General features: G+C 59.9%; 13 protein-coding genes across 13 annotated transcripts; 6 read left to right on the plus strand and 7 right to left on the minus strand.

Annotated features, from left to right (window-relative positions):
- Positions 1 to 14: 14 nt before the first annotated feature.
- Positions 15 to 1,538, minus strand: OSTLU_14671 (predicted protein; the record flags this gene model as incomplete). Its single annotated transcript, XM_001416948.1, has 1 exon — positions 15 to 1,538. One exon carries the CDS (start codon positions 1,536 to 1,538, stop codon positions 15 to 17), a length of 1,524 nt encoding a protein of 507 aa, XP_001416985.1.
- Positions 1,539 to 1,758: 220 nt separating this feature from the next.
- Positions 1,759 to 2,259, minus strand: OSTLU_30674 (predicted protein; the record flags this gene model as incomplete). Its single annotated transcript, XM_001416949.1, has 1 exon — positions 1,759 to 2,259. The coding sequence occupies one exon, from the start codon at positions 2,257 to 2,259 to the stop codon at positions 1,759 to 1,761; it is 501 nt and encodes a 166-aa protein (XP_001416986.1).
- Positions 2,260 to 2,811: 552 nt separating this feature from the next.
- On the minus strand, positions 2,812 to 3,903 carry OSTLU_2616 (predicted protein; the record flags this gene model as incomplete). The annotated part of the gene is made up of 1 exon (XM_001416950.1): positions 2,812 to 3,903. A coding segment is annotated over one exon (1,092 nt), but the record flags the coding sequence as incomplete, so codon positions are not given.
- Positions 3,904 to 5,005: 1,102 nt separating this feature from the next.
- OSTLU_30676 (predicted protein) lies at positions 5,006 to 5,398 on the plus strand (the record flags this gene model as incomplete). The annotated part of the gene is made up of 1 exon (XM_001416662.1): positions 5,006 to 5,398. One exon carries the CDS (start codon positions 5,006 to 5,008, stop codon positions 5,396 to 5,398), a length of 393 nt encoding a protein of 130 aa, XP_001416699.1.
- Positions 5,399 to 6,682: 1,284 nt separating this feature from the next.
- On the minus strand, positions 6,683 to 7,967 carry OSTLU_30678 (predicted protein; the record flags this gene model as incomplete). Its single annotated transcript, XM_001416951.1, has 1 exon — positions 6,683 to 7,967. One exon carries the CDS (start codon positions 7,965 to 7,967, stop codon positions 7,365 to 7,367), a length of 603 nt encoding a protein of 200 aa, XP_001416988.1.
- Positions 7,968 to 8,143: 176 nt separating this feature from the next.
- Positions 8,144 to 8,713, plus strand: FBP16-8 (peptidyl-prolyl cis-trans isomerase, FKBP-type; the record flags this gene model as incomplete). The annotated part of the gene is made up of 1 exon (XM_001416663.1): positions 8,144 to 8,713. One exon carries the CDS (start codon positions 8,144 to 8,146, stop codon positions 8,711 to 8,713), a length of 570 nt encoding a protein of 189 aa, XP_001416700.1.
- A 4-nt stretch (positions 8,714 to 8,717) lies between these two features.
- Positions 8,718 to 9,787, minus strand: OSTLU_24256 (predicted protein). Its single transcript, XM_001416952.1, has one exon. It carries the CDS (start codon positions 9,779 to 9,781, stop codon positions 8,777 to 8,779), a length of 1,005 nt encoding a protein of 334 aa, XP_001416989.1. The 5' UTR covers positions 9,782 to 9,787; the 3' UTR covers positions 8,718 to 8,776.
- Positions 9,788 to 9,891: 104 nt separating this feature from the next.
- Positions 9,892 to 11,790, plus strand: OSTLU_34150 (predicted protein; the record flags this gene model as incomplete). Its single annotated transcript, XM_001416664.1, has 2 exons — positions 9,892 to 9,921; positions 10,195 to 11,790. The coding sequence occupies 2 exons, from the start codon at positions 9,892 to 9,894 to the stop codon at positions 11,788 to 11,790; spliced, it is 1,626 nt and encodes a 541-aa protein (XP_001416701.1).
- Positions 11,791 to 11,926: 136 nt separating this feature from the next.
- On the plus strand, positions 11,927 to 12,541 carry OSTLU_92463 (predicted protein; the record flags this gene model as incomplete). The annotated part of the gene is made up of 1 exon (XM_001416665.1): positions 11,927 to 12,541. The coding sequence occupies one exon, from the start codon at positions 11,927 to 11,929 to the stop codon at positions 12,539 to 12,541; it is 615 nt and encodes a 204-aa protein (XP_001416702.1).
- Positions 12,542 to 12,622: 81 nt separating this feature from the next.
- OSTLU_14676 (predicted protein) lies at positions 12,623 to 13,606 on the minus strand (the record flags this gene model as incomplete). The annotated part of the gene is made up of 1 exon (XM_001416953.1): positions 12,623 to 13,606. The coding sequence occupies one exon, from the start codon at positions 13,604 to 13,606 to the stop codon at positions 12,623 to 12,625; it is 984 nt and encodes a 327-aa protein (XP_001416990.1).
- A 782-nt stretch (positions 13,607 to 14,388) lies between these two features.
- Positions 14,389 to 15,789, plus strand: OSTLU_34148 (predicted protein; the record flags this gene model as incomplete). The annotated part of the gene is made up of 1 exon (XM_001416666.1): positions 14,389 to 15,789. The coding sequence occupies one exon, from the start codon at positions 14,389 to 14,391 to the stop codon at positions 15,787 to 15,789; it is 1,401 nt and encodes a 466-aa protein (XP_001416703.1).
- Positions 15,790 to 15,853: 64 nt separating this feature from the next.
- On the minus strand, positions 15,854 to 19,942 carry OSTLU_30685 (predicted protein; the record flags this gene model as incomplete). Its single annotated transcript, XM_001416954.1, has 1 exon — positions 15,854 to 19,942. The coding sequence occupies one exon, from the start codon at positions 19,940 to 19,942 to the stop codon at positions 15,854 to 15,856; it is 4,089 nt and encodes a 1,362-aa protein (XP_001416991.1).
- A 199-nt stretch (positions 19,943 to 20,141) lies between these two features.
- Positions 20,142 to 21,780, plus strand: OSTLU_30686 (predicted protein; the record flags this gene model as incomplete). The annotated part of the gene is made up of 1 exon (XM_001416667.1): positions 20,142 to 21,780. Exon 1 carries the CDS (start codon positions 20,194 to 20,196, stop codon positions 21,778 to 21,780), a length of 1,587 nt encoding a protein of 528 aa, XP_001416704.1. The 5' UTR covers positions 20,142 to 20,193.
- Between the last annotated feature and the right edge of the window lie 2 nt (positions 21,781 to 21,782).

Here is a 21,782-nt window from a genome sequence, read left to right on the forward strand (position 1 = left end):
TTTACTACACTCTACTAAAGTTCGTCTCGAACGCTCGGATTCGCACTCGTGCCTTCTTCGCCCAAAAGGTCTTCATCTTCTTTGTCAGCATCTTCGTTGGCGTCTTCCATAACGTTGTCTTCGGGAATTGGTGGTGTTGGTTTCGGAGGCTGCGGCGGTTTCTTTTGTTTGGCATCGAACGTCCAACCCGCGGGTTTTGATTTCGGCAAACGCGCCGATCCTCGCGGTGCCTTTGGAGATGACGAGTCACACTGCGCGACTTCGCGCTCAAGCATCGCGTTGCGTTGTCTCAACGCGAGGTTTTCCTTTTGAAGCGTTTCGAGCTCCTCTAATGAGCCAGCGGCTTCGGTGTATTCGTTCGCCATATCACGATGAGCCGCGGTGAGTCCCGCGAGACCGCACAACCATTGCTCAGGGACGAGAGTTTTGTCACCCTTACCGTGACCGTCGAGCAAATCGAGCAAATCGGCTTTGATGAATTCCCACGCGCTTGGCGGCGGCATCAACTCGTAAGCTTGCTCTTCTTGACCTTCCACCGCTTGCGCATACTCGGGATGAATTGAGTTCGCAGCGAGCTCCCAAACGGCGTTTGCGCATACGACATCGATCGTCGATTCCATCATCGCTGCGTATCCGAGTTCGCGCTCGGCCTCAATCAAAGTCTCGGCGATTTCGTAATAGTTAAGCGTTTCGTTTTGTCGACGAATCAATCTCACCTCTACTCGTTTCGCATGATCATCGTCTTCTATGCTTTCCATCTTCGGCACGAATAACAACCCGGCGACCCCTGCTTCGTGAAATGGCAATCCCATGATGTACCTCGATCCGACGAGCGACGACGCCCTGGCGTACGCCACCTTCCCGTCGAACGATTTTGCCAACACTTTCAACCACGGCACCTCCTCCAATAAAATCGCCCGCACTACCGTCTCATTACGTTCGACAAACTCTAACACTTCGTGTCTCGAGCGCACCTCCTCCACCTCCTCGAATCGATTCTCTGGAACGTACTTCACCAGCCAATTCGCCAACGCGGCGCCGTCGGTCGCGTCCCCTTCGAACATGTGCATCTCGTTACTTATCGCCAGCGCGATGAACCCGCACCCCGCCTTCCTCGCTCTCGCGCGCATCCCGTGTCGATCCGTTGGTTTCGAGAGCGCCTTCACCTCCGCGATTCTCGACACATCCGTCCCTTCGTGCGTCGCCTCCGCCACGACGACGTCTCGCAGTCGTCCCGCGCCGTCGATCGCCCGCGCGAACCGTCGCCACGACGCTTTCACGCTCGAGCCCTCGCAATACGACGACGTGTCTTCGGGAAACACACCGAGGACGTAATCTGCGCTGGCGCTCATGAGCTTCATCTCGATCTCGACGAATCGCACGCGCGCGACGGTTTTCGGCAGCGCCAGCGCGGTGTCGTTCGCGTCGCCTCCTATGGCGAACGCGTGCGCTCGAGGCGCGTCCGCGCGCGACGAGCGAACCATCAGCGCGCATGCGACCGCCAGCGCGCACGCGCGCGCGAGGCGACGACGTCTCATCGCTCGAGGCGCGGAATGCAGGTCGAACGCCAACCGGATTACCGTCGACGCCGGCGGATTACGGTTGGCGACGCGTCGTCGAAGTCGCGATGCGTTCGCTAGATATTGTATCCTCGTATTACATTCATGCGTGCATTCATTCACTCATTCATTCACTCACTCATCGCGCCGTTTCATCAATCATCCGTCGCGTCGCGTCGCCGCGCGACGGTCGCCGCCCTCACGCGCGCTTCTCCTTCGCCTTCGACGCCTCTCTCAACTCGCTCAGCTCGCTTCGCATCCCCAACCAAAACATCAGCGCTCCCACGAGGGCGATGTTCTTAAAAAACATAATCATTTCGATTCCCGCCGTCGCCTCGTCGCCCAGCACCGCGGCTTCGCTCGCGCTTCGCCAAAACGGATGCATCGCGAGCGACACGCTCAGCGTGAACAGAATCAACATCTTCGCCCCGAGCGCGTACCCGCACGCGAAGAGCGCGGATCCCGCGAGCTCCACGACCGTCGCCGCTCTCACCAGCGCGTGATCGCTCGGAAGCAGCGCGCAGAGATCGACGCCGACGTTGGCGTTGATTGAAGATTTGAGCGACCGCAGCGCCGGCGTGACGGATTGGAAGAGCGCGGCGTCGGCGCCGTGCGCGCGAAGGGCGCGCCATTTCTCCAGGGCGCTGGCGAGGAAGATGAAAGAGAAGAGCGCGCGGCCGATGGCGGTGGTCGCGGCCATGGTCGCGTCGAGGAGTGACGCGGCGGTCGAAGCGAGCGCGCGAGCGCGTGATTCGACCGATTGGCGCGTTTGAAGCGTTGGATTGGACAAACAACAGCCGCGTGTGTTGGGTTATTAAAATCGTCTCGAGCGTGTCTTCGCTTGGTGCGACGCGATTTCGACGCCATGAATGTGCGCTCACGAAGAGCGGCGGACGCGGCGCTTGGACGGGGTCTTCTTCTCGTCTTCGGCCGGCGGCTCGTTTTCGTCGCCCTCGTTTTCGTCGTCGTCGTCCTCCTTGACGTCGTCGTCCTTCTTCTTCTTCGCGTCCTTGGCTTGTTGCGCCTTCTTCGACTTTTGCTCGTCGGTCGGGCGCATGAACTTGACGGCGATGAAGAGAATGATCAACGCGATGGGGAGAGTGACGAAAGTGAGGTAGTAGTGGAGGGCGTTGGTGGCAAAGTGCGACATGGCATCTTGCGCGAAGACGCCGACGGGGCCCGGGATTTTGTCGGCGATGGACTCGAAGAAACGGAGACCGATCGGAGCCGAGGGCTCGCGAGCGGCTTCGGCGTCAGCCTTGGCCTTCGCTTCTTGTTCACGAGCTTCGACGGCAGAGTTCACCGCTTCAGCCTTGGCCTCAAACGCATCCTTACCGAAAGCCTTGACGGCGGCGATGTCTTCGTCGGCGACAATGTTGTCGAGCACTAAGCCCTTGGACATGGTCCAGACTTCGACACCAACGGCACCAATCTTACCGATGTTCGCCAATGGAGTCTTGTCTTCGTAGAACTTCGGGTTCGCGATTTGCTTCGGCTTCCATTCGCCCTTGTACTTCGGGTTGTCGATCATCGGCGCGTACCACTTGCCCTTGTACTCCGGGTTGGGCTTTTCCGGACGAGTCCACTCGCCGCAACCAGAAACTTCGGCGCACGCCGGGTTGGGCACCATCGGAGCTTCCCAGTCACCGTCTTCTTCGACGTCCCAGTCTTCGGGGATGACGGCTTCCTCGTCTTCGACTTGGGCCGGTTCGTCGTCGAGCCAGTCATCCGGCTTGACGGCGTCCATGTCCGGAATCATCGCCGGAGCGTCTTCGTCCCAGTCCGCCGGCTTCTTCGCCTTGGGATCCGGAATCTTGTCTTCATCGACCCAATCTTCGGGCTTCTTGTCATCGGGATCGTCAATCTCCTTGGGCGGGTTGAACGGCGGCTCAAAGTCCTCGAACAGAGAGCCCGTGCGTTCCTCCTTGCCGTCGATGGAGACGGTGTACGTGTTATCCTCGTTGACCTCCAAAGAGTAGAGATGCACCTTCTCGTCGACCGGCATGCGCGGCGGGTTCTTCAAGTGCTTCTCTTCGACTTCGCCGTCGAGCGGGGACTTGTGCTTGAAGATGACGTGCACCTTGTTCGTACCGCCGCACTTATCCGGACCAAACATCACCGTGTACGGCGTGTCTCCGTCGAACGAATCCGCGTCGTACTCGTCGGCGTTCAAGTACTTCAAGTACGCACCACCGCATTCCAACCCTTCTTCTTGGCGCGCTTCGAACTGAAGCGCGAAACCGTTGGACGGATCGAGCGGGGAAGACAACGCCTTGGACACGCCGTAGTGCTGCGCCTCCTTCGGAAGGTACAACCCGTAGTCATCCGTATCCTTCGCCTTCTTCGCGATCGCCTTACCTACATCGCGCGAAACCATCGATCGTTCGAGTCAGTCACGCATCGCGACGCGCGTTTCGTCCCATCCACCGCCGTCGTCCCCCCGTCGTCGATTCCCGTCCCGTCGCCGTCGCTCGCGCTCGCGCGATCTCGGATCTCCGTCTCGCCTCGCGCGTCCCCCTCCCGCCCCTCCGCGCGCGCCTCGACGCCCGCTCGACCCTCTCCCGCGCCTCCGCGCGTCTTCCCGCGCCCGCGCGTCCGTCCTCGCGCGCGCGTCCCGATCGTTCGCGCGTCATCCCTCGCGCCTCCGCCATCGAATCTCGTCGAAGCCGCCGTCCATCGCGATGGGCGTCTTCTTGCGCGATCGTCGCGTCGCGCGTCGCGCACCCGTGTACTTGGCCTCGCTCGAGCGCGTCCATCCCGCGAGCGCGCCGTCGTCGAACGTCTCCGCGAGCTTGAGCGCGCTCGCGGGCGCGCAGAGCGCGCCGAGGGCGACCGCGCACGCGACGCGCGTCGCGCGCGTCGGCATCGCGTCGTCGAGTGGCGACGCGACGCGGCGATCGCGCGCCAATCGGATCGCGCGGCGCGTGCGATCGCGCGCGCGTGGGCATACAGTGAGGCGATCGGACGCGCGGAGACAGAGAGATCTCGGGGAGGGTGTTTCGCCCGGGGCGCGCGTCTCGCCCGGGGAGGGTTTTTCGCCCGGGGAGGGTTTTTCGCGTCGTCGTCGGACGAGGGTGGTTTCGCGCGTCGCGACGGCGCGACGGCGACGCACCGCGGCGCGCGGCGCGCGAACGATGCGCGCGACGACGACGACGACGACGACGCGCGGGCGAGGACGCGGACGCGTCCGACCGCGCGGGCGGCGCGAGGACGCGCGGACGGCGCGAGGACGCGCGACGCGCGGCGACGGACGGGACGACGCGCGCGCGATCGATCGACGCGCGGTGACGGTCGCGAAGGCGGCGCTCGCGCTGGGGGAGGCGCTCGCGTTCCCGTGGCTCACGGAGGCGGCGACGCGGCCGCGCGCGAACGGGGACGAGGACGTGCGAACGGGGACGCGGGCGTGGTTCGCGTCGTTGCTGCCCGCGGAGCGCGACGCGAGGGCGATGGAGGAGGCGGTCGCGGCGCTGGCGCGCGGCGAGCGGGCGTTGGGGGAGAAAAATGCGAAAGCCGCGATCGAGGCGCTGTCGAAGATCGAGACGCTGGTGCCGCGGGAGTACAAGCTGAATCAACGCGCCGGGTTGCTGCTGAGCGAGGCGTACAAGCTCGCGGGCGATAACGCGAGGTATCTGGAGTATAAAAATCGCGTGTGGTGGTGGGGAAGGGGTTTGCGATGGCCGGGTTGGTACATAATCGCGTATCTGAGCGCTCGAAGCGCGTATTTCGACGCTAAAGAGGACGACGAGGCGGCGTTTTCGATGTCGGAAGCCGGCGTCGTCGCGCCGCTGTGGGTCGGTTTGCTGTTCCTGCTCGTGGAATACGGCTTGCCCGATTACTAGCGGATAGATTGCGGATAGATAGCGGATAGATAACGCGCGGTTAGTTGACGATTTGTTTGTTTCATCATTATTTGCGCGCATCATCGCGCATCATCATTTGCGCGCCGTCGTCCGCGAGCCTCGAGCGACGACTCTGCGCGAGCGCTCCGAGCGGTCGAGCATCTGGAAGACGTCACCGTCGCGCGCGCGACGTGCGTCGGCGTCCCGCGCGCGCGCGACGCATGCCGTGGCGCGGACGCGCGCGAGAGGCACGCGTACCTCGCGCGTTCGACGCGAACCGAAGCCTCAGACGCGGCGCGAACGGTGTCGACGACGCCGAGGACGATGCGCCTCGACAAACCAGGCACTCGCGCGCGACGACGTCGTGCGTCGTCTCTTCGCCGCCGCGCGACGACGAAAGACTGAGCGATTTGTTCGCGGGCGCGACGTTCTACTTCGACGGGTACGTCCCCGAGGGCGCGAGCGTCGTGCGGACGCTCGCGGAGCGACACGGGGGGAGGGTGGCGCTGGTGTGGAGCAAGACGGCGAAGATTACGCACTACGTCGTCGAGGATTACGGATGCATGGACGAAATGGCGCGAGATAGACATAGAAGAGGCAAGAGTAAAGAAATGCGATGCGTGCGCTCGTCCTGGATCATGCGATCGATCGATGATGGGCGACTGGTTGAGGATTACGCCGCGCACGCGCCGAGAGGGACGCCGCGCGCGTCTCCGAAGAAATCGAAGCGAGAGGCGGCGCTGACGGAGATGGATTTGGTGGACCTCATCATCGACACCGCGTGGAACGGTACCGGTGGTGTGTCGACGCAGAAGGCGCTGCGCGAGACGTGGGTGATTCGCGTGATTTTTGACCGCGTCGTCAAGGTGATGCAGGACGGCAGGACGAAGGACGCCGACGTTCGATTGATTTCATTCAAGGCGTATAACGCGTTGAAACAAGTCGTTCACGAAAGGTGGATCGTGCCAGTGAGTGCATCGGAGGCGTTAGTTCACATCGAAGGCACAAAAAACATAGGTAAGCGAAACAATTTCGTCACTTCGCAATCGTCGCCGACGGATGCGGCGCAGGCGCTCGAGTGGATTATGGTGGATGAAAAGGGCGTCAACGTAACCGCGACGATGCACGACGTCCGTAGTGACGGTTGGGATCCGTCGTGGTTAACCGAGCGCGCTTCAGCGGACGCTTCAGTGGGAGTCGTGACGCGGCGCGCGAGTCGAGCCGCGGCGGCGTCGCAGGATGAGCAAGATTTGCCAACTTTGTCTCAATTGTCAAACATTGATCCGGAAGATTTGGAGGCGCTCGACCCTCAGACTAGATACGAGTGGTCTAAAGCGCGCGCGGATAGAGAGAATCAGCGCTTACAACATCGAAATGTGGCGAACTCTTCGGCGTTCCAGCTACTGAAGGCGTGCGGCTCGGGAAAAGCCGGAAAAGCCATCAAGACGAGGCGACCGGCGCCGGTCGCCGCGTCTTCGCCAGCGAAACGTCAAATCACTACGCGTAAAGGCGCGCAGCGCGCTGGCGTCAAGAAGAGTGCACAAATGCCGATCACGGCGTACGCCAGTCCTGTGAAGGAAAAAGGAGGACAAGAAGCGGCGCGACGTTCGTGCGTCGGCGAACCCGTCATGGCGAGCACATCCGTGCACACCGCAACTCTCTTGCATGCTCTAGAAAGAGTTCTCAGCGTCGACGCGCAATGTCCAGTCGACGACCGCGTTGATGTCGTCGCCGAAATCGTACGATTGCACATCGAAGAGCTCGCGCACGACGGACGCCGACAAGAAGTCAGAGCCGTGCGCTGCGGACTCGAAAATTTGTACAGCGATCATCCGAGCTGGGTCGCGGCGCGCGCGAACATCTTGACCGCGACGGCATCATTAGCGAAACAATAGAAGTAATCGGTGTAGAAAACAGTAGCGAGCAGTAACGAAAAACAGTAGCGAGCAGTGACGAAGAGGGTCGTCTACGCCGCCGCTTGGTCGGCGCTCGGATCCCACAAAATTTCCACGAGGACCTCGTTCGTTCTCATGATGCCGGGCGTCCACGGCGGATTATATCCCGCGTACTGCACGACGGTTTTCTCTCCGTGCGCCAGCTGAACGCCCGCAGCCTTCAACGCTTTCTTTAACGCCTCCGTCTGCGCTTCGATCTCTTCCTTCCGCATCCTTCCAGAAAATCTTCGCGCCGCCATCGTCCTCGCCGGCACGTCCTTCACCGCCACCTCGGGATCGAGCGCCCTCGGCGCTTGCGCCGCGCCCTCCGGAAACTTACTCTTCGGCAGCACGAACTGCATCACGTATCGCGTCGCCGCCGTCGCGTCCGGCGTCATGAACACCGGCGCCGTCATCGCGATCTTCTCGTCCCGCGCGTTCCTCGGCTTCGACAGCACGCCGATGTACTTTGCGAGTCGCATGAAAGATTTGCCCTGCTCGTCGCGCTCGCGCGGGTCGTACGTCGTCTCGATCACGCAGCACGCCTCGTACGTTCGCACCTCGTACCCATCGCACGCGCGCGCGACGTCGTACCGCGGTTGCTCCTCGGAGATCCGTCCGAGCGCGCTCCCCATGGTCGACGAGTGACGTCGCGGCGACGACGTCGCGACACGCCGCCGCGATGGCGACGACGGCGCGCGCGCAACGCGCGGTCGGGAAGCGCGCGGTCGCGCGCGGTCGAGACGCGCGTCGCGCGCGCGCGACGGCGGCGCGCGCGACGACGGCGAGCGCGACGCGCACGCGACGCGCGATGCTCGCGGTGCCGCCCGCGGTGCTCGCGGCGGCGCTGGCGATCGCGCCGACGCCGCGCGCGCGCGCCGAGGGGAAGCAAGATCGAGGGTGCGAGACGTGCAGCGATTCGAACTCGGCGATGAACGACGGCGACAAGGTGTTCGTCGTCTCGGCGAGCGGGCTGAGGTACTTGGACCTGAAGGTGGGCGACGGCGCGGAGGCGGCGCCGGGAAAACGAGCGGTGATCGATTGGGTCGGGTACACGGCTGGATATCAGGCGAAGAAGATCGAGTCGACGAGGGAGACGGACGAACCGTTCGTGTTCACGATCGGAGGCGGTGAGGCGATTCCTGGGTTTGAAGAAGCCGTCGCGGGGATGAAAGTCGGAGGCGTTCGAAGAATTGAAATTCCGGGCGAGTTGGAGGAAAAACTCGGATATTCGCGCGATAAGGCGCTGAGATATAACGTCGGCCCGAAGCCGACGTCTTTCGGAGGTCAGCGCACGTTGGATTTTGTTTTAGACAATCAAACGTTGCGAGACTTTAACCGCACGCTGTTGTTTGATATTCGTCTCTCCGCGTTGCGGTGAAAAGTTTCTTGAATTTTTTGTGATACTATTACAACCGATTTTGACGACGCGCCCCGATAGATGTCAAAAGAACAGCGCGCGCGCGAGCGACACCGCGGCGTTGGCTAAGAGAACTGATATTCCCGCGACGAGCGCGAGAAACATCGCGACGTATCTGCGATGCGGCTTCGGCTTCAGCTCGTCGGAATCGGGCACAACGGCGCGCCACATTCGATCATCCAGATAGCTCGTGCCTTCGCTCACAGTTTTCTCCAACTCCACCGTTTGCCAATGCATCCCACGCGCGGGATCCCACACGAGTTCAGTTCGCATGCCGCCCGACGGTGTCACCGATCCCGCGACGCTGAGCGTCACGTTTTCGCACTGCGATCGTCCGAGCGCCTCCACGATGACGTCGGCGACGTCATTTCTTGAAACCTTCCCCGCGTGTACGTGAGCGTCACCGCTCCCGAGCAGCACACGTCGGTTTCCAGTCTCATCTTTCGCGCACTCCTCGTCGTCGCTCAGATTCCCCGGCCTCACGATGACGTACTTCATCCCGTTCTTCGCCTCTCTGCAAATCTTACGAATCGCAATCTCCCCCGCGAGCTGCCACTGAATCGTCATGCTCAGCACGACATTCAACAAAACAGCGATCCAATCGAACGCGGGATATCCCACCGACATCCCAGTCACCCTGACGAACCGCGCGCACCCCGCATCCGCCGCGCATCGCGCCAGCGTCTCCACCGCGCCGTAGTTGACGTTGCGCGGGTGCGCCGCCTCTCGCTCCGGCGACCCATCGACCGCGAGAACGTCGCTCAACCTCGCTATGCGCTGCGCGCCGAAGCACGCGATCACGGCGGAGGTGCCCTCGCACGCGCGCGCGCAATCCTCCGCGCGCGTCGCGTCGCCCTGGATGACTTGAACGCCCGCCATGGAAGCCAACTTCTTCGCGCCCTCAGACGACGCGTCGCGCGCCATCACGCGCACGCCGCCGCCGCCGCGCTCGATCAAGCGCTCCACCACGCGCGCGCCGACTCGACCGGTGCCGCCGACGACGAGCGTGAGCGGCGCGACCGGCGTCATCGCGAGTCAAAGCGCGAGCGAGTGACGGCGCGTCAGACCGCGACGCGAGCGCGAGCGTGTCCACCGAAACGCGCCGAGGCGAGAGCAGACGAAAGATGTCGTCCGCGGGCATGCCTTACGGGCTGCAGGCCATGTTAAAGGTGCGGGAGACGCGCGCGCGATCGCGTCAACGTCCGCCGCGATGGCGATGCGATGGCGTGATGATTAAGACGCGAGCGTCGCGCGACGCGCGCGCGGGACGGGCGCGCGCGACGTCGAAACGGTCGCGATCGATGTTTTGACGACGTCGCGACGTCGCGAACGTCGTTCGCGATGCGGCGCGTTGGTGACGATCGAAGATCATCAATCGCGCGTCGCGCGCGCGAAGACCCAGAGTCAACGAGACTGACTGACGGACGAACGCACGAACGTAGGATGGACATAAACACCTGAGTGGACTCGATGAGGCGGTGATACGAAACATTGAAGCGTGTAAACAGTTGTCGAAGATCACGCGGACGTCCCTTGGGCCGAATGGCATGAATAAGATGGTCATCAACCACTTGGAACGTTTATTCGTGACGAGCGACGCGGCGGTGATCGTGCGAGAGTTGGAGGTGGCGCACCCGGCGGCGAGGTTGATTGTGATGGCGGCGCAATCGCAAGAGAGAGAGATGGGCGACGGAACGAATTTTGTGGTGAGTTTTGGGGGTGAGCTGTTGGGATTGGCGGAGGAGCTGGTGCGCGAGGGGTTGCACCCGAGCGAAATCATCGAAGGATACGAAAAGGCGGCGGCGAAGGCGTTGGAGTGGATGCAAGAGCTCGTGATTCCGGGCAGTGAAGTTTTGGACGTGCGTGATGTGAAGGCGACGGCGGGTCGAATCAAGGGCACGCTTAGCTCAAAGCAGCACGGGTTCGAGGACAAGTTGTCCATGGTCGTGGCCGAGGCGAGCGTCGACGTGTTGCCCAAGAATCCTTTGAATTTCAACGTCGACAACGTTCGCACGACGAAGATTCCGGGGAGTTCTTTATCCGATTGCACCGTCGTTCAAGGTATGGTCATTCGACGAGGCGTTGAAGGGACGATTCGATCGCAGAAGAACGCCAAGGTGGCGGTGTTCGGATGCGCTGTCGACACGTCGACGACGGAAACCAAGGGGACAGTTTTAATTTCATCAGCGAGCGAACTCGAGGCGTACAGCAAGGGCGAGGAGGCGAAGATGGAAGAGTACATTAAAAACATCGCCGACAGCGGTGCTAAAGTGATCGTTTCCGGTCAGTCGTTCGGGGAAATGGCCATTCACTTCATCGAAAGATACGGTTTGATGGCAATCAAAATTCCGTCCAAGTTTGAACTTCGACGCTTTTGCCGCGCGACGAACGCGCGAGGTTTAGTCAAACTCGATCGCCCGGAGGCAGATGAGCTCGGGTTCGCGTCTAGCATCGAAGTTCGAGAAATCGGTGGCACGCAATGCATCGTGTTGTCCCAAGATGATCACACGTCTCGCGTCGCCACCGTCATTCTGCGTGGTTCAACGGAGAGCGCTCTCGACGACATGGAACGCGCCGTGGACGACGGCGTCAACGCATTCAAAGCGCTCACGAAAGACTCGCGCACGCTTCCTGCGGGAGGTGCAACGGAAATCGAACTCGCACACAGGCTCGCCGCGTACGGCCGCAAACAAACTGGATTAGATCAGTACGCCATTCAAAAGTTTGCGCAGGCGCTCGAAATCGTTCCCAGAACGCTCGCCGAAAACGCCGGCGCGAACGCTACGGACAGCGTCTACAACCTCTACGCCGCGCATGCAAATGGCGAGGTAAACGCCGGGATCGATATCACTGGCGACAACTCTTACGTCGATCTCGGCGCCACGCAAGGCATTTACGACGTGTTCCTCGTCAAGTACTGGGCGCTCAAGTACGCCGTCGACGCCGTGTGCACGGTGCTTCGCGTCGACACCATCATCATGTCCAAGTTCGCGGGCGCCGGCGGCGGCGCCGCCCCTCCAGGCGGTGAAGAAGACTAATACGCGACGTCACAAAATCACCGAATCGCCGCGTTCCGCGCGCGCGATCGACGTTCATTAGAGGATTGTTACGCAGGGCGATTTGCCGACTCACCGACTCCCAACTAACGAACTCGCGTCACTTCCCGTCGACGGCATGCGCGCCGCCGTCTCCCTCGCGCGCGCCGCTCTCGCGCCATCGACGTCCGCGCGCGCGCGCGACCGTTCGCGACGCGCCGCCGTCCCGCGCGCGGGCTCCGACGCGTCGTCGTCGTCGTCTTCGTCGTCGAACGACGTTCGCCTTCGCCTCGACCCCGAACCCGATTCCGCGCTCGGTGCGCACGGCCTCGGCACGCACAAGATCCATCGCGGACGAAGAATACTAGCGTTCGAACCCGCGCGCAAGTTCGTGTGGTTTTTAGCGCTGAGAGACGAGGAGGAATGGCGGGACTGGTGCGCGAATTCGAGACGCGGGGCGGTGTTCATTCCTCGCGACCCCGCGGCGGCGTACGCGGACGACGGATGGTGCGGTTGGGACGATTGGCTCGGGCTGACGGTGGATTTCGAAACGGCGCGAGCGTGGGCGAGAGAACAAGGGTTCGAGAGTCAACAGGATTGGTGGTCGAAGACGGCGGCGCTGCCGCACAGAATTCCCGAACGTCCCGCGCAGTTCTTTCGGAACAAGGGGTGGTCTGGATACGGCGATTTTTTGGGGTTGGACGCCGAGGATGATGATAACGAAGGACAGAACGCGAGCGTCGACGAGCGATGAGCGTTTCGAATCGTTGGGCGGTTTATTCTTTCGTCTGCGCTCGCGCCGCGGCCGTTTTAACTTAATTTACATTTATGGTCATCAGCTGAGGTTGCTAATCAATGTGAGCGAAAACGCACGCCATAAATATGCCATAAAGGTGACATCCCCGTTGTACTCCTCCGACGTGGCGCCGAACGCGCGAGTGAGCCTCGCGCGTGACTCCACGAGCGCCGCTCGACAAGAATCGAGCTCTGGTCTCGCGACATCGAACGAGAGCAACACCACTCCAGCGTCCCTAGACACGTTCCAAAACGCGCTCGGGTGATAATCGTTCACGACGTGCACAGAACCCACCTCGAGCGCGCGCGTTTCGTCCCCCGAACGCAACCCAGCGGCTTTGCCGTGCAATCCCGCGTCTCGGGCCAACACCACGTGCGCGCGCCAGTACCCGTCCGAGAGCCCCGTCGTCACGCGTCCCGTCGCGCTCGACGCCCCGCCCGCCCCAGGACTCAGCACCCAAATCTTTCCATTGAATCCACCCACCGACGCCACGACCGCGGACGTGCTCGGAAAGCACCTCGCCGCCAAGCGACTCGGCGCGTCGAGCGTCGCGTCGTGTAACGGAATCGTCCCCCATCCCGCGTCCCGCATCTTCTCGCTCGGCTGCCGCGCGTCCGCGACGTCTCCACCGACCCCACTCAACTCACCCTTCCCCTCGCACGCTCCTCGCACGAACGACGCTAACTCTCTCGCGAACGCCGGCGCGTTGTCCCGAACCGCCTCCGCGAACGTCGCCGTCGTCTCCCTCTCGAACGCCCCATCGCCTCGTTTCCGTCGGTACCGTCCCAGCGCGAGTCCATAAAACGCAAACACCGGCCGTCCGCACCACGCGCGCCAGTACGGGAGCACCAGCGCGCTGACGCACAGCGCGCACGCCGTCCCGATGTGTCCCTTTCGTTCGTATCCTCGCGCCGACAGCGTCAGGACGAGCGCACCGTACGGCGCCGCGAACGCCATCCATCGCGCGTGGTCTCCGAGCGCTCGAGTCCTCGGTCGTCGTCGCGCCGCGCGCTCGCGCGCCATCGCGTCGTCCCGAAATGCGGAAAATTACATTCATTAATCTTCGCGCGCGCGCGCGTCACTCGGCGACGCGCGGACGCGCGGACGCGACGATGGCGCGGCGCGCGGACGTCGACGCCCTCATCGTCGGCTTCGAGCGGTGCGCGAGCACCGCGCCGCTGTTCGCCGAGGACTCGAGCAGCGACGAGCGCGCGAGCGCGCGACGGCTCGAGGACGCGCGCGACGACGCGCGCGACCGGAGCGCGTCCGACAGCGATTGGTCCGACGCGGAGCTGCGCGAGAGCGATGGGGCGGCGTTCGATGAAAAACCGCCGAGCGCGGCGCAGGGGGGCGGACGGCCGTGGGCGCACGCGGCGAGGGCGCGAAGACGCGCGCGAAGGGCGGCGAGGGCGGAGGCGAAGGCGAACGACGCGAGCGCGGAGGAAGGAGACGAAATGATGGTTGGATCGGGAGTGTTCATCGGTGATTTGCACGCGGACGCGACGCTGGAGATATTGAGACATCTGACGCCTCGAGACGTGGCGAGGGTGGCGGCGACGAGGAAGAAGGAACGAAATATGTTGGTGGGGAAGACGAGCGAAATCGCGGAGGCGGCGTGGGGACGGGTGAAGCTGCGTAAGGGTGAGAGCGCGAGTAAGGCGCTGGCGACGCTTCGGTGCGTGGCCAAGGATACTTTAAAGGAGCTGGATGTGAGTTCGGTGCGTGGTATGCGTAAGGCGGAATTGTTGGCGACGATGGAGGCGTGCGAGGCGTTGCGAGAGTTTCGCGCCGTGGATATGGGTGAGATGGGTAAACTCACGACAAAGGACGTCCGCGCGTACGCGAGAGCCATCGGGACGCGATTGCGAAAGATAACGTGCGATTTGGGACATAAAATTTTGTATGACCCGATAAGGCGCGATCCCACGGCCAAGTACGTCGACGTTTATGACGATAACGTGCAGGATTTGGTGGAAACGTTGGCCATCCCGCAACTTCACGTTCGGCGTCTGAAATTGCATAGCTCGGATCCAGGGAGCGTTCGAGCGGCGGCGGTGGCGGCAGCATCCAATGGACCGAATAAAGTGGAGTCGTTCGATGCGAGCTGGAGCTTGAGAATTTCAAACGAAGGCGCTCGCGCGGTTGCAGAGGTGCTTGCTCAAGGTTGGGATTTGAAGCGTCTCGCGTTACGCAAAGTGAACATCTCCGATGACGGCGCGGTGAGCTTGGCTGAGGCCATCAAGGCATCGGCGGAAAGTGGCACAAGTAAACTTCGATGGCTCGATCTCGGATCAAACGACGTACGAAGCCGAGGTGCGGTGGCAATTGGCGAGGCGCTCGAGCATCCGGGCGTGAATATTACTCGCTTGACGCTTCGGGGCAACGGCATATGCTCTGAGGGTATGGATGCACTCGGCAAAGGTATCTCGATGTCGAGCACGCTTCGTCGCATTGATCTTGCACACAACGGTTTCGGAGATCGAGGTGCGATCGCGTTCGCAGACGCGCTCTCGCGTGGCACGGCGCCGAATCTCCGAGTCCTTCTTCTCGGCTTTAATTCAATCGGCCCGGATGGTATGCGTGCTTTGATGCAAGCGTTGATGCATACGGACGTGGAGCACTTGGACGTGGGATGTAACGTTATTGGAGCGTCGGGTGCGAAAGCTATCGCCGAAATGATCAACTCGACGCGTCTTAAAAGTCTCAATCTTGCGTGCAACAACATTGGCTTGCGAGGCGAGCGTTCGGGCCTCACTGCTTTGGCGAAGGCTTTGGAGAAGAACAAAACGCTCGAGATTTTGAATTTACGCGGAAATGCGCTGCACACAAATTGCGCTCAAGATATTGCGGACGTCTTGTTAGAAGAGACGGCGCTAATTCAGCTCAACGTCGGATACAACGAGCTGTACGACAATGGCGCATGGGAAATCGCAGAGGCGCTCGAGGAAAACACCACGCTTCTTGGCTTGGATTTTCAGCGCAACGAAGTCACTGACGCTGGCGCGAGTAACATTGCCAAGACATTGGCAGTAAATTCTATCATTCAGGAAATCGATTTGCGAAGTAACATGATCAGCTCCGAGGGCGTCGCGAAACTTCAGCCGTACGGGTTGAAGACGAATACTCGCTGGCAACTCGAGCCTCCGAAGTACAAGGAGAAGCCGAAACCGCGTTTTTCCGCTCGGAAGCCAAAGGCAAATAAGTAGAGACTCGAAAGAGTTTGCATCACAATAGTACAGTATTAAGCGTGTTGTTTTACATTTTCGTTTGCTAATCTTTCTTTGAGTGCCGTTCGTTGAACGAGACGTCGCGGTGAACTTCTTCCTTGCGCGACGAGTTATCTCTAAGCCATTCACGGAGATTATCGAATTCACCTCGGAACGAAATCTGTGGATGCTTGGCTAATATATCCAACATAAGGTATGGCATCGCAAGATCGGATATGGCCTTTTGAGATGGGACCGAATTGAGCGCCAACGCCAGTGTGCACCCGATGACGGCGCGCGTGATGCCCTCAGATTCGGCGCCGAAATCTTTCAAGGCGTTCTTCAAGACTCTTAGCGAAGATTCGCCTTGGTTGGTCTTAACTAACATGAATGCCACCTTAGCGCGATGATTCTCCTTGACGAGCGCCCAAATAGCTGTGGCGCCCCACTGTTGCAACTCAATGTTGCTGGAAGACTTCGACATGGCGTCTAAGATGGCCTTGAACATGTCGCCACTGATAACAGATGCGTCCGACTGGCAGCGTTTGAGCGTCAAGTTACTCGACGTAAGCATGTGAATTAGCGCGCAGGCACCAGTACAGAAAGTCGCATCACCAATAGTGATAGCGTGCGCCAAAGCAGCAAGGCCTCCATTCAGCACGATTGCGATGCCAACGGTTGGTTCCTCGTAGAACATGTTTGCGAGAGCTTCAGAGGCTTCAACGTGCATTCTGCTGTCACGTGCTTTCAAAACCGAAATAGCTTCGTTTATGGTCCACTCATGTTTACTGCGTTCCTTCACTTCTCCAAAACTGGGTTGCTTACTACGAAGATGCGAAGACTTTCCTTCCCCACTTTGATGCAGGTTCTCTCCAGAGAAGTTACGCTGCAGCGCGCTCATTTGCTTCCCATCATCAACCTCATCTTGCTTAGCCGACTTTGACTCCGCACCTCGGGTGTCAAAAGCATCCAAACCAGACTGAGAATGAATAGCTTGAAGCGATGAATTTGCGTCATTGAGGCTAGAGCGTTGACGCTCGTCTTGCCCTTGATTTTGCGCACTCGTCCTCGCTTTTGGCGCCGTCTCGGCGCGATCTGGTCTAGAGCGTTGACGTTCGTCTTGCCCTTGATTTTGCGCACTCGTCCTCACTTTTGGCGCCGTCTCAGCGCGATCTGGTCTAGATCGTTGACGTTCGTCTTCCTCTTGATTTTGCGCACTCGTCCTCACTTTTGGCGCCGTCTCAGCGCGATCTGGTCTAGATCGTTGACGTTCGTCTTCCTCTTGATTTTGCGCACTCGTCCTCACTTTTGGCGCCGTCTCAGCGCGATCTGGTCTAGATCGTTGACGTTCGTCTTCCTCTTGATTTTGCGCACTCGTCCTCACTTTTGGCGCCGTCTCAGCGCGATCTGGTCTAGATCGTTGACGTTCGTCTTCCTCTTGATTTTGCGCACTCGTCCTCACTTTTGGCGCCGTCTCAGCGCGATCTGGTCTGGATCGTTGACGTTCGTCTTCCTCTTGATTTTGCGCACTCGTCCTCACTTTTGGCGCCGGCGTCAACGCGCTTTCGTCCTCTGAGGCTTGTGCAAATAACTTTTGCGCCTTAATATGATCGTTTGAAAGTTGAGAATCCTCTTGCGTCCCGGATTCGAGCGCACTTTCCGCGGCGTTTCGCTCCGTCCGGGATACGGGGTTACTTCGAGAGGTAGATTTCGCACCGCCTCTATCGCCTCTGATCCAATCACGCAACGAACCAAACTCACCGTGAAAGGAAATGCCTTGATTTTCGCTGAGTGCTTTTCGCACATCGCTGCGCAACCCACGTTCAACCAGTTGGTCTTGAATCTCTTTGTTGTCTTTTGCAAGGGAAAGAATGCATCCGAGAAACTTGCGAATGGTCGACACATACTGGTTAGATCCAACGTCAGCGCGCGCCTGGCTCAACCCTTCTTTGAGGAAATCCATGACTTGCGGGCCGCAATCCATGACATTCTGTTGCGCAAATTTACCACCAACACCGGTGTACGCCCAGAGAGCGTGCGCTGCTTCAGCTTTCATCTCCAGATCATCTGAGTGACGCACCACTGCGTCCATGATTGCAGACGGCAAGATCTTGAAACGCACTTGTTTCATCAGTCGCATCATCGTGCTTGGATCCGTAAGCAAGGCGCGCAAGACACGCATACACGCATACATCATGTCGGGATTGTACAAATAGTAACGCAAGCACTCCACCGCCGTGCGAGGACCACCGCACGTGAGAACAAGGTATGCACATCCCTTCTCCGTGATCCGCGCCAATGCGAGCAGGGAGCGGTAAGCGATTTCTTCGCTTTCCGCCTTCGACACGCCAGCAACCGAGCCTGGAGGATTAAGAGCAATCTTGCATAGCATCATAATCACTCTTTTCTTCGCGAAATAAATGCCTTCCTTCGTGATTCCACGCGCCGTCATGTGTGAGCGCAGAGCTGACGCTCTCTGCTGCTGTTCAATAACTTTCTTCTCGCGATCATCCTTCGGTTTCTTCGACTGTTTATCGTTCGACTCATTAGCATCACGTCCTCCTGGAGTTCGTGCTTTCGGTGTTTCATCGTCGGGAGCGAAAGATGGCGACTCGTATTCTTCTTTGATCCAATCTTTGAGGGACGAAAACTCGCCGGCAAACGAAAGTGAAGGATTTTCGGTAAGTGTCTTGCGAATCATCGCGCGATAACCCTCATTTACCAAGAAGTTTTGCATGGTCTTGTTGCCGTTCGCAAGTGATAAGAGCATACCCACAATTTTGTGACGGTACTTGGCGTTCGGATCCTTTTCTTTGATCTTCAGATCGTTGAGTGATGTCTTAACGTAACGCAAAAATCCGGAGCTCTTGCAACGTTCTTGAGCAAGCTTTCCTCCCAACGTATTCGATGCCCACAAGGCATGAGCCCCTTCGCCAACGATGTCAATTTCGCCGGCATGAAGACCAGTCGCGTGCGAAATGGCGTTGGGAAGCAATCTGAAGCGCTGTTGCTTTTTGATGTGCATCATCGTGGACATATTGCTCTCCAGTGCTCGCATCAACTTGAAAGCCGCGACGACGACGTCGGGATTCGTTTCGTAGAGCTTCAAGCAGTCGAAAGCGCATCGATTGCCTCCAAGAGTGAGAATCATAAAAGCACTGCTCTTGTGCGCGAGACGCGCTAGTCCCTCGATGCAACGTTGGGCGATCGCTTCCGAGTCCTCCTTTGTCATTCCTTGGGCGACACCAGGAGGCTTGATCGCCATACAAATCATCGACGACACCGCGCGCTTTCGAGCGTCGTATGTGCTCATCATTGACCGCTGACGCATCACCGTAGCTTTAGTTCCGCTGCGGGCGACGACACGTACCTCCTCGACTCTATCTGGCCCCTGAGTCGGCGGTGCGCGCAAAGCCCGCGCAGGCGCCGCCGGTCGAGGCTTGTGGCTCCGCGTACGATCTTGCGTCGCCTCTTCTGTCGTGTTTGTGATGCGACGCGCTTTTGTTTCGTCATCCAACTCCGCCGCGCGTCGCTGGTTGATTGAAAATTGCGACTTCGTCGCGTGTCTTCCCTCAAGCCACTCGAGCGCCAAGTGCAAGTCATTCACCCTGATCGCGTCCAAAGCCATCTCCCCATCCTCATACGAGTACCCCAGCATCACCAGCTGCGCGATCACCGTCACTCGACTCGCCAATTCCGGTGCAATCTTCACCGGCAACGACATCGCCACCGGCATGTCGAAGCCCTCCTGCTCGTATCGCACGCGCGCCACCTCGCCCTGCAACTGCCGAAACGCCGACGACAAATCAGCCACGCGCTGTTGCGCCTGTCTCAGCTCCTCTCGCTCGCGTTCGATGATTTCATTCGTCCCTTCCGCCGGTCGCTCTTGCAGCTCCTTCACCGTCGCCTTCAAGTTGGCCACCTCTTGTTCGCTCAGCGACAGCGCCGTGAGCGCGTTGCGCATGGCGCTCGACGCCTGCGCCAGCATCTGCTGACTCGACGCCGTCTTCGCTCGCAGCGCCTGCTGCGCCGCTTCGATCGCTCGATCAAACTCGTGCTTCGGCACCATTCCATCCACGACCTCGACGTCCATGGACAGCGTGTTACTCCCTCCCACCGTCGGCGACCGATCGTCTCGCGCGACCTCCGCCATGATCGCCGCAATTCGTTTTCACGCGTCGCGTTTCTCCGCCGTCGTCGCGTTCGATCGCGCGCGCGCCGCTTTTCTTCGCGTCGATCGCGCGTCGCGGACGTCCGTCGCCGTCGTCGCGCGCCGTGCGTCGTCGAATGCGGCACAATTCAATTCGACGAGGTGTTGTCCCGGTGGCTCGAACAATCATCGCGGCCGCACACGCGCGCGCGCGACGTGCGCGAGCGCGAGCGAGGGGAAAACGCGCGGAAAAGATGAACGCCGAGGCGCGACAGACGCTGCACGCGCTCATGAGCGCGGCTGAAAACCGCACGTGTGCGGATTGCGCGACGCACAACCCAGACTGGGCGAGCGTGAACCACGGGATATTCCTCTGCCTGAACTGCAGCGGCGTCCATCGATCGCTGGGCGTGCACGTGAGCTTCGTGCGGTCGGCGACGATGGACTCTTGGAGCGCGGAACAGTTGGCGTCGATGCGGTGCTCGAGTAACGAGAAGATGAATGCGTTTTTGGAAAAGTATGGGACGGCGCGCGGGACGAGCGCGCGGGTGAAATACGAGAGCGCGGCGGCGCAGGCGTGGCGGGAAAAGGTGCGATGTGCGGTGCAGGGGAAGGAGTGGAAAAAGCCAAAGGGGCTGAAGAGCGGTGGAGGCTCGGGGGAGGGGAGAGAGGGGGGTAGAAAGCCGAGCGGGAGCGGGTCGTCGGAGTTGTTTCAATTTGAGGATACAAACGAGAGGAAGAAGAGCTCGGGGAAGACGAACGCGAAGGGTGGGTACGACTTATCCACCGGACAAGGGTCATTGGTGAGCAAGCGGTACGTGCATCACGACGACGGGTGGGTGCCGCCACCGCCGCCGTTACCGAAAGGCGCGAAGGCAGGGGAGTTTTTACACGGATTGACGCCGCACGAGTGGGTGGCGTTTCTGAAAAAGTGTGCGAGTCAAGACGATCGAACGTATCACTTGAAGAACATGACGGAAGAAGAGCGCGCACAAGTCGTTGCGGCGATGTCTGGTCAACCCATTCCGCCGCGCTCTGGGAAGAAGCACGTGCCAAAAATGACGAGCGACGCGGCGACAAATTCTTCCGCGAGTGATTTGAAGACGTTGAATCCATTCGATGGTTTCGGTAGTAGTAGTGGTGGGGATGATTTTTTCGACGATAGCGGAGCGGCGAGAAAGGAAAAGAAGTCGAAGAAGGAGAAGAAGGAAAAAAAGGAGAAGAAGGAAAAGTCATCGGCGAACGACAATGAGACGGAGCTTGAGCGACGCATGCGAGAAGCGGGCGAGGCGGCGAAAGCTTTAGCGCGCGAACGCATGCTTGTGAACCCGAACCGCGCGCAAGAAGATGCTTCTTCGTCTGTGTACGCCGTGCCACAGAAGAAGAAACCATCTTATTCACCAAAGCAATCGTATTTTCACGGAAGCTCAAATCTCGGCTCTGGTGCGTCTTCGCGGTACGCCGGCTTCGGGAACACGTCTTCGAATCCGAAGGCTCAGGATTGGCAAGACAAGGTAAAGGTTGGGATGGAGTCTGCTAAAGGCTGGTTGTCTGGGACACTAAAGGGTATCGCGGCCAAGCTTGACAATACTGCCAGCGCGCAGCGTACAGCGCCGCCACCGTCTTACAATCAGACGCCCGGCCACTATCAACCGGCAGGACGCCCACCAGAAGTGGCGTCGTACGAGCCACCGCAGGTGCAATCGTACACTCGTCCGCCGAGACCGTCCCCGAAAGCAAAAGCCGAAAAGTTCTACAGTTCGTCGGATTCTGACAGTAGTGAAGATGAAGACACCCCAGAGAAGCTCGCGTCCGACTTTTCAAATTTGATGGATAAGTGAAT

Source organism: Ostreococcus lucimarinus, chromosome 3 (genome assembly GCF_000092065.1).
Source record: "Ostreococcus lucimarinus CCE9901 chromosome 3, complete sequence".
NCBI classification, from domain to species: Eukaryota; Viridiplantae; Chlorophyta; class Mamiellophyceae; order Mamiellales; family Bathycoccaceae; genus Ostreococcus; species Ostreococcus sp. 'lucimarinus'.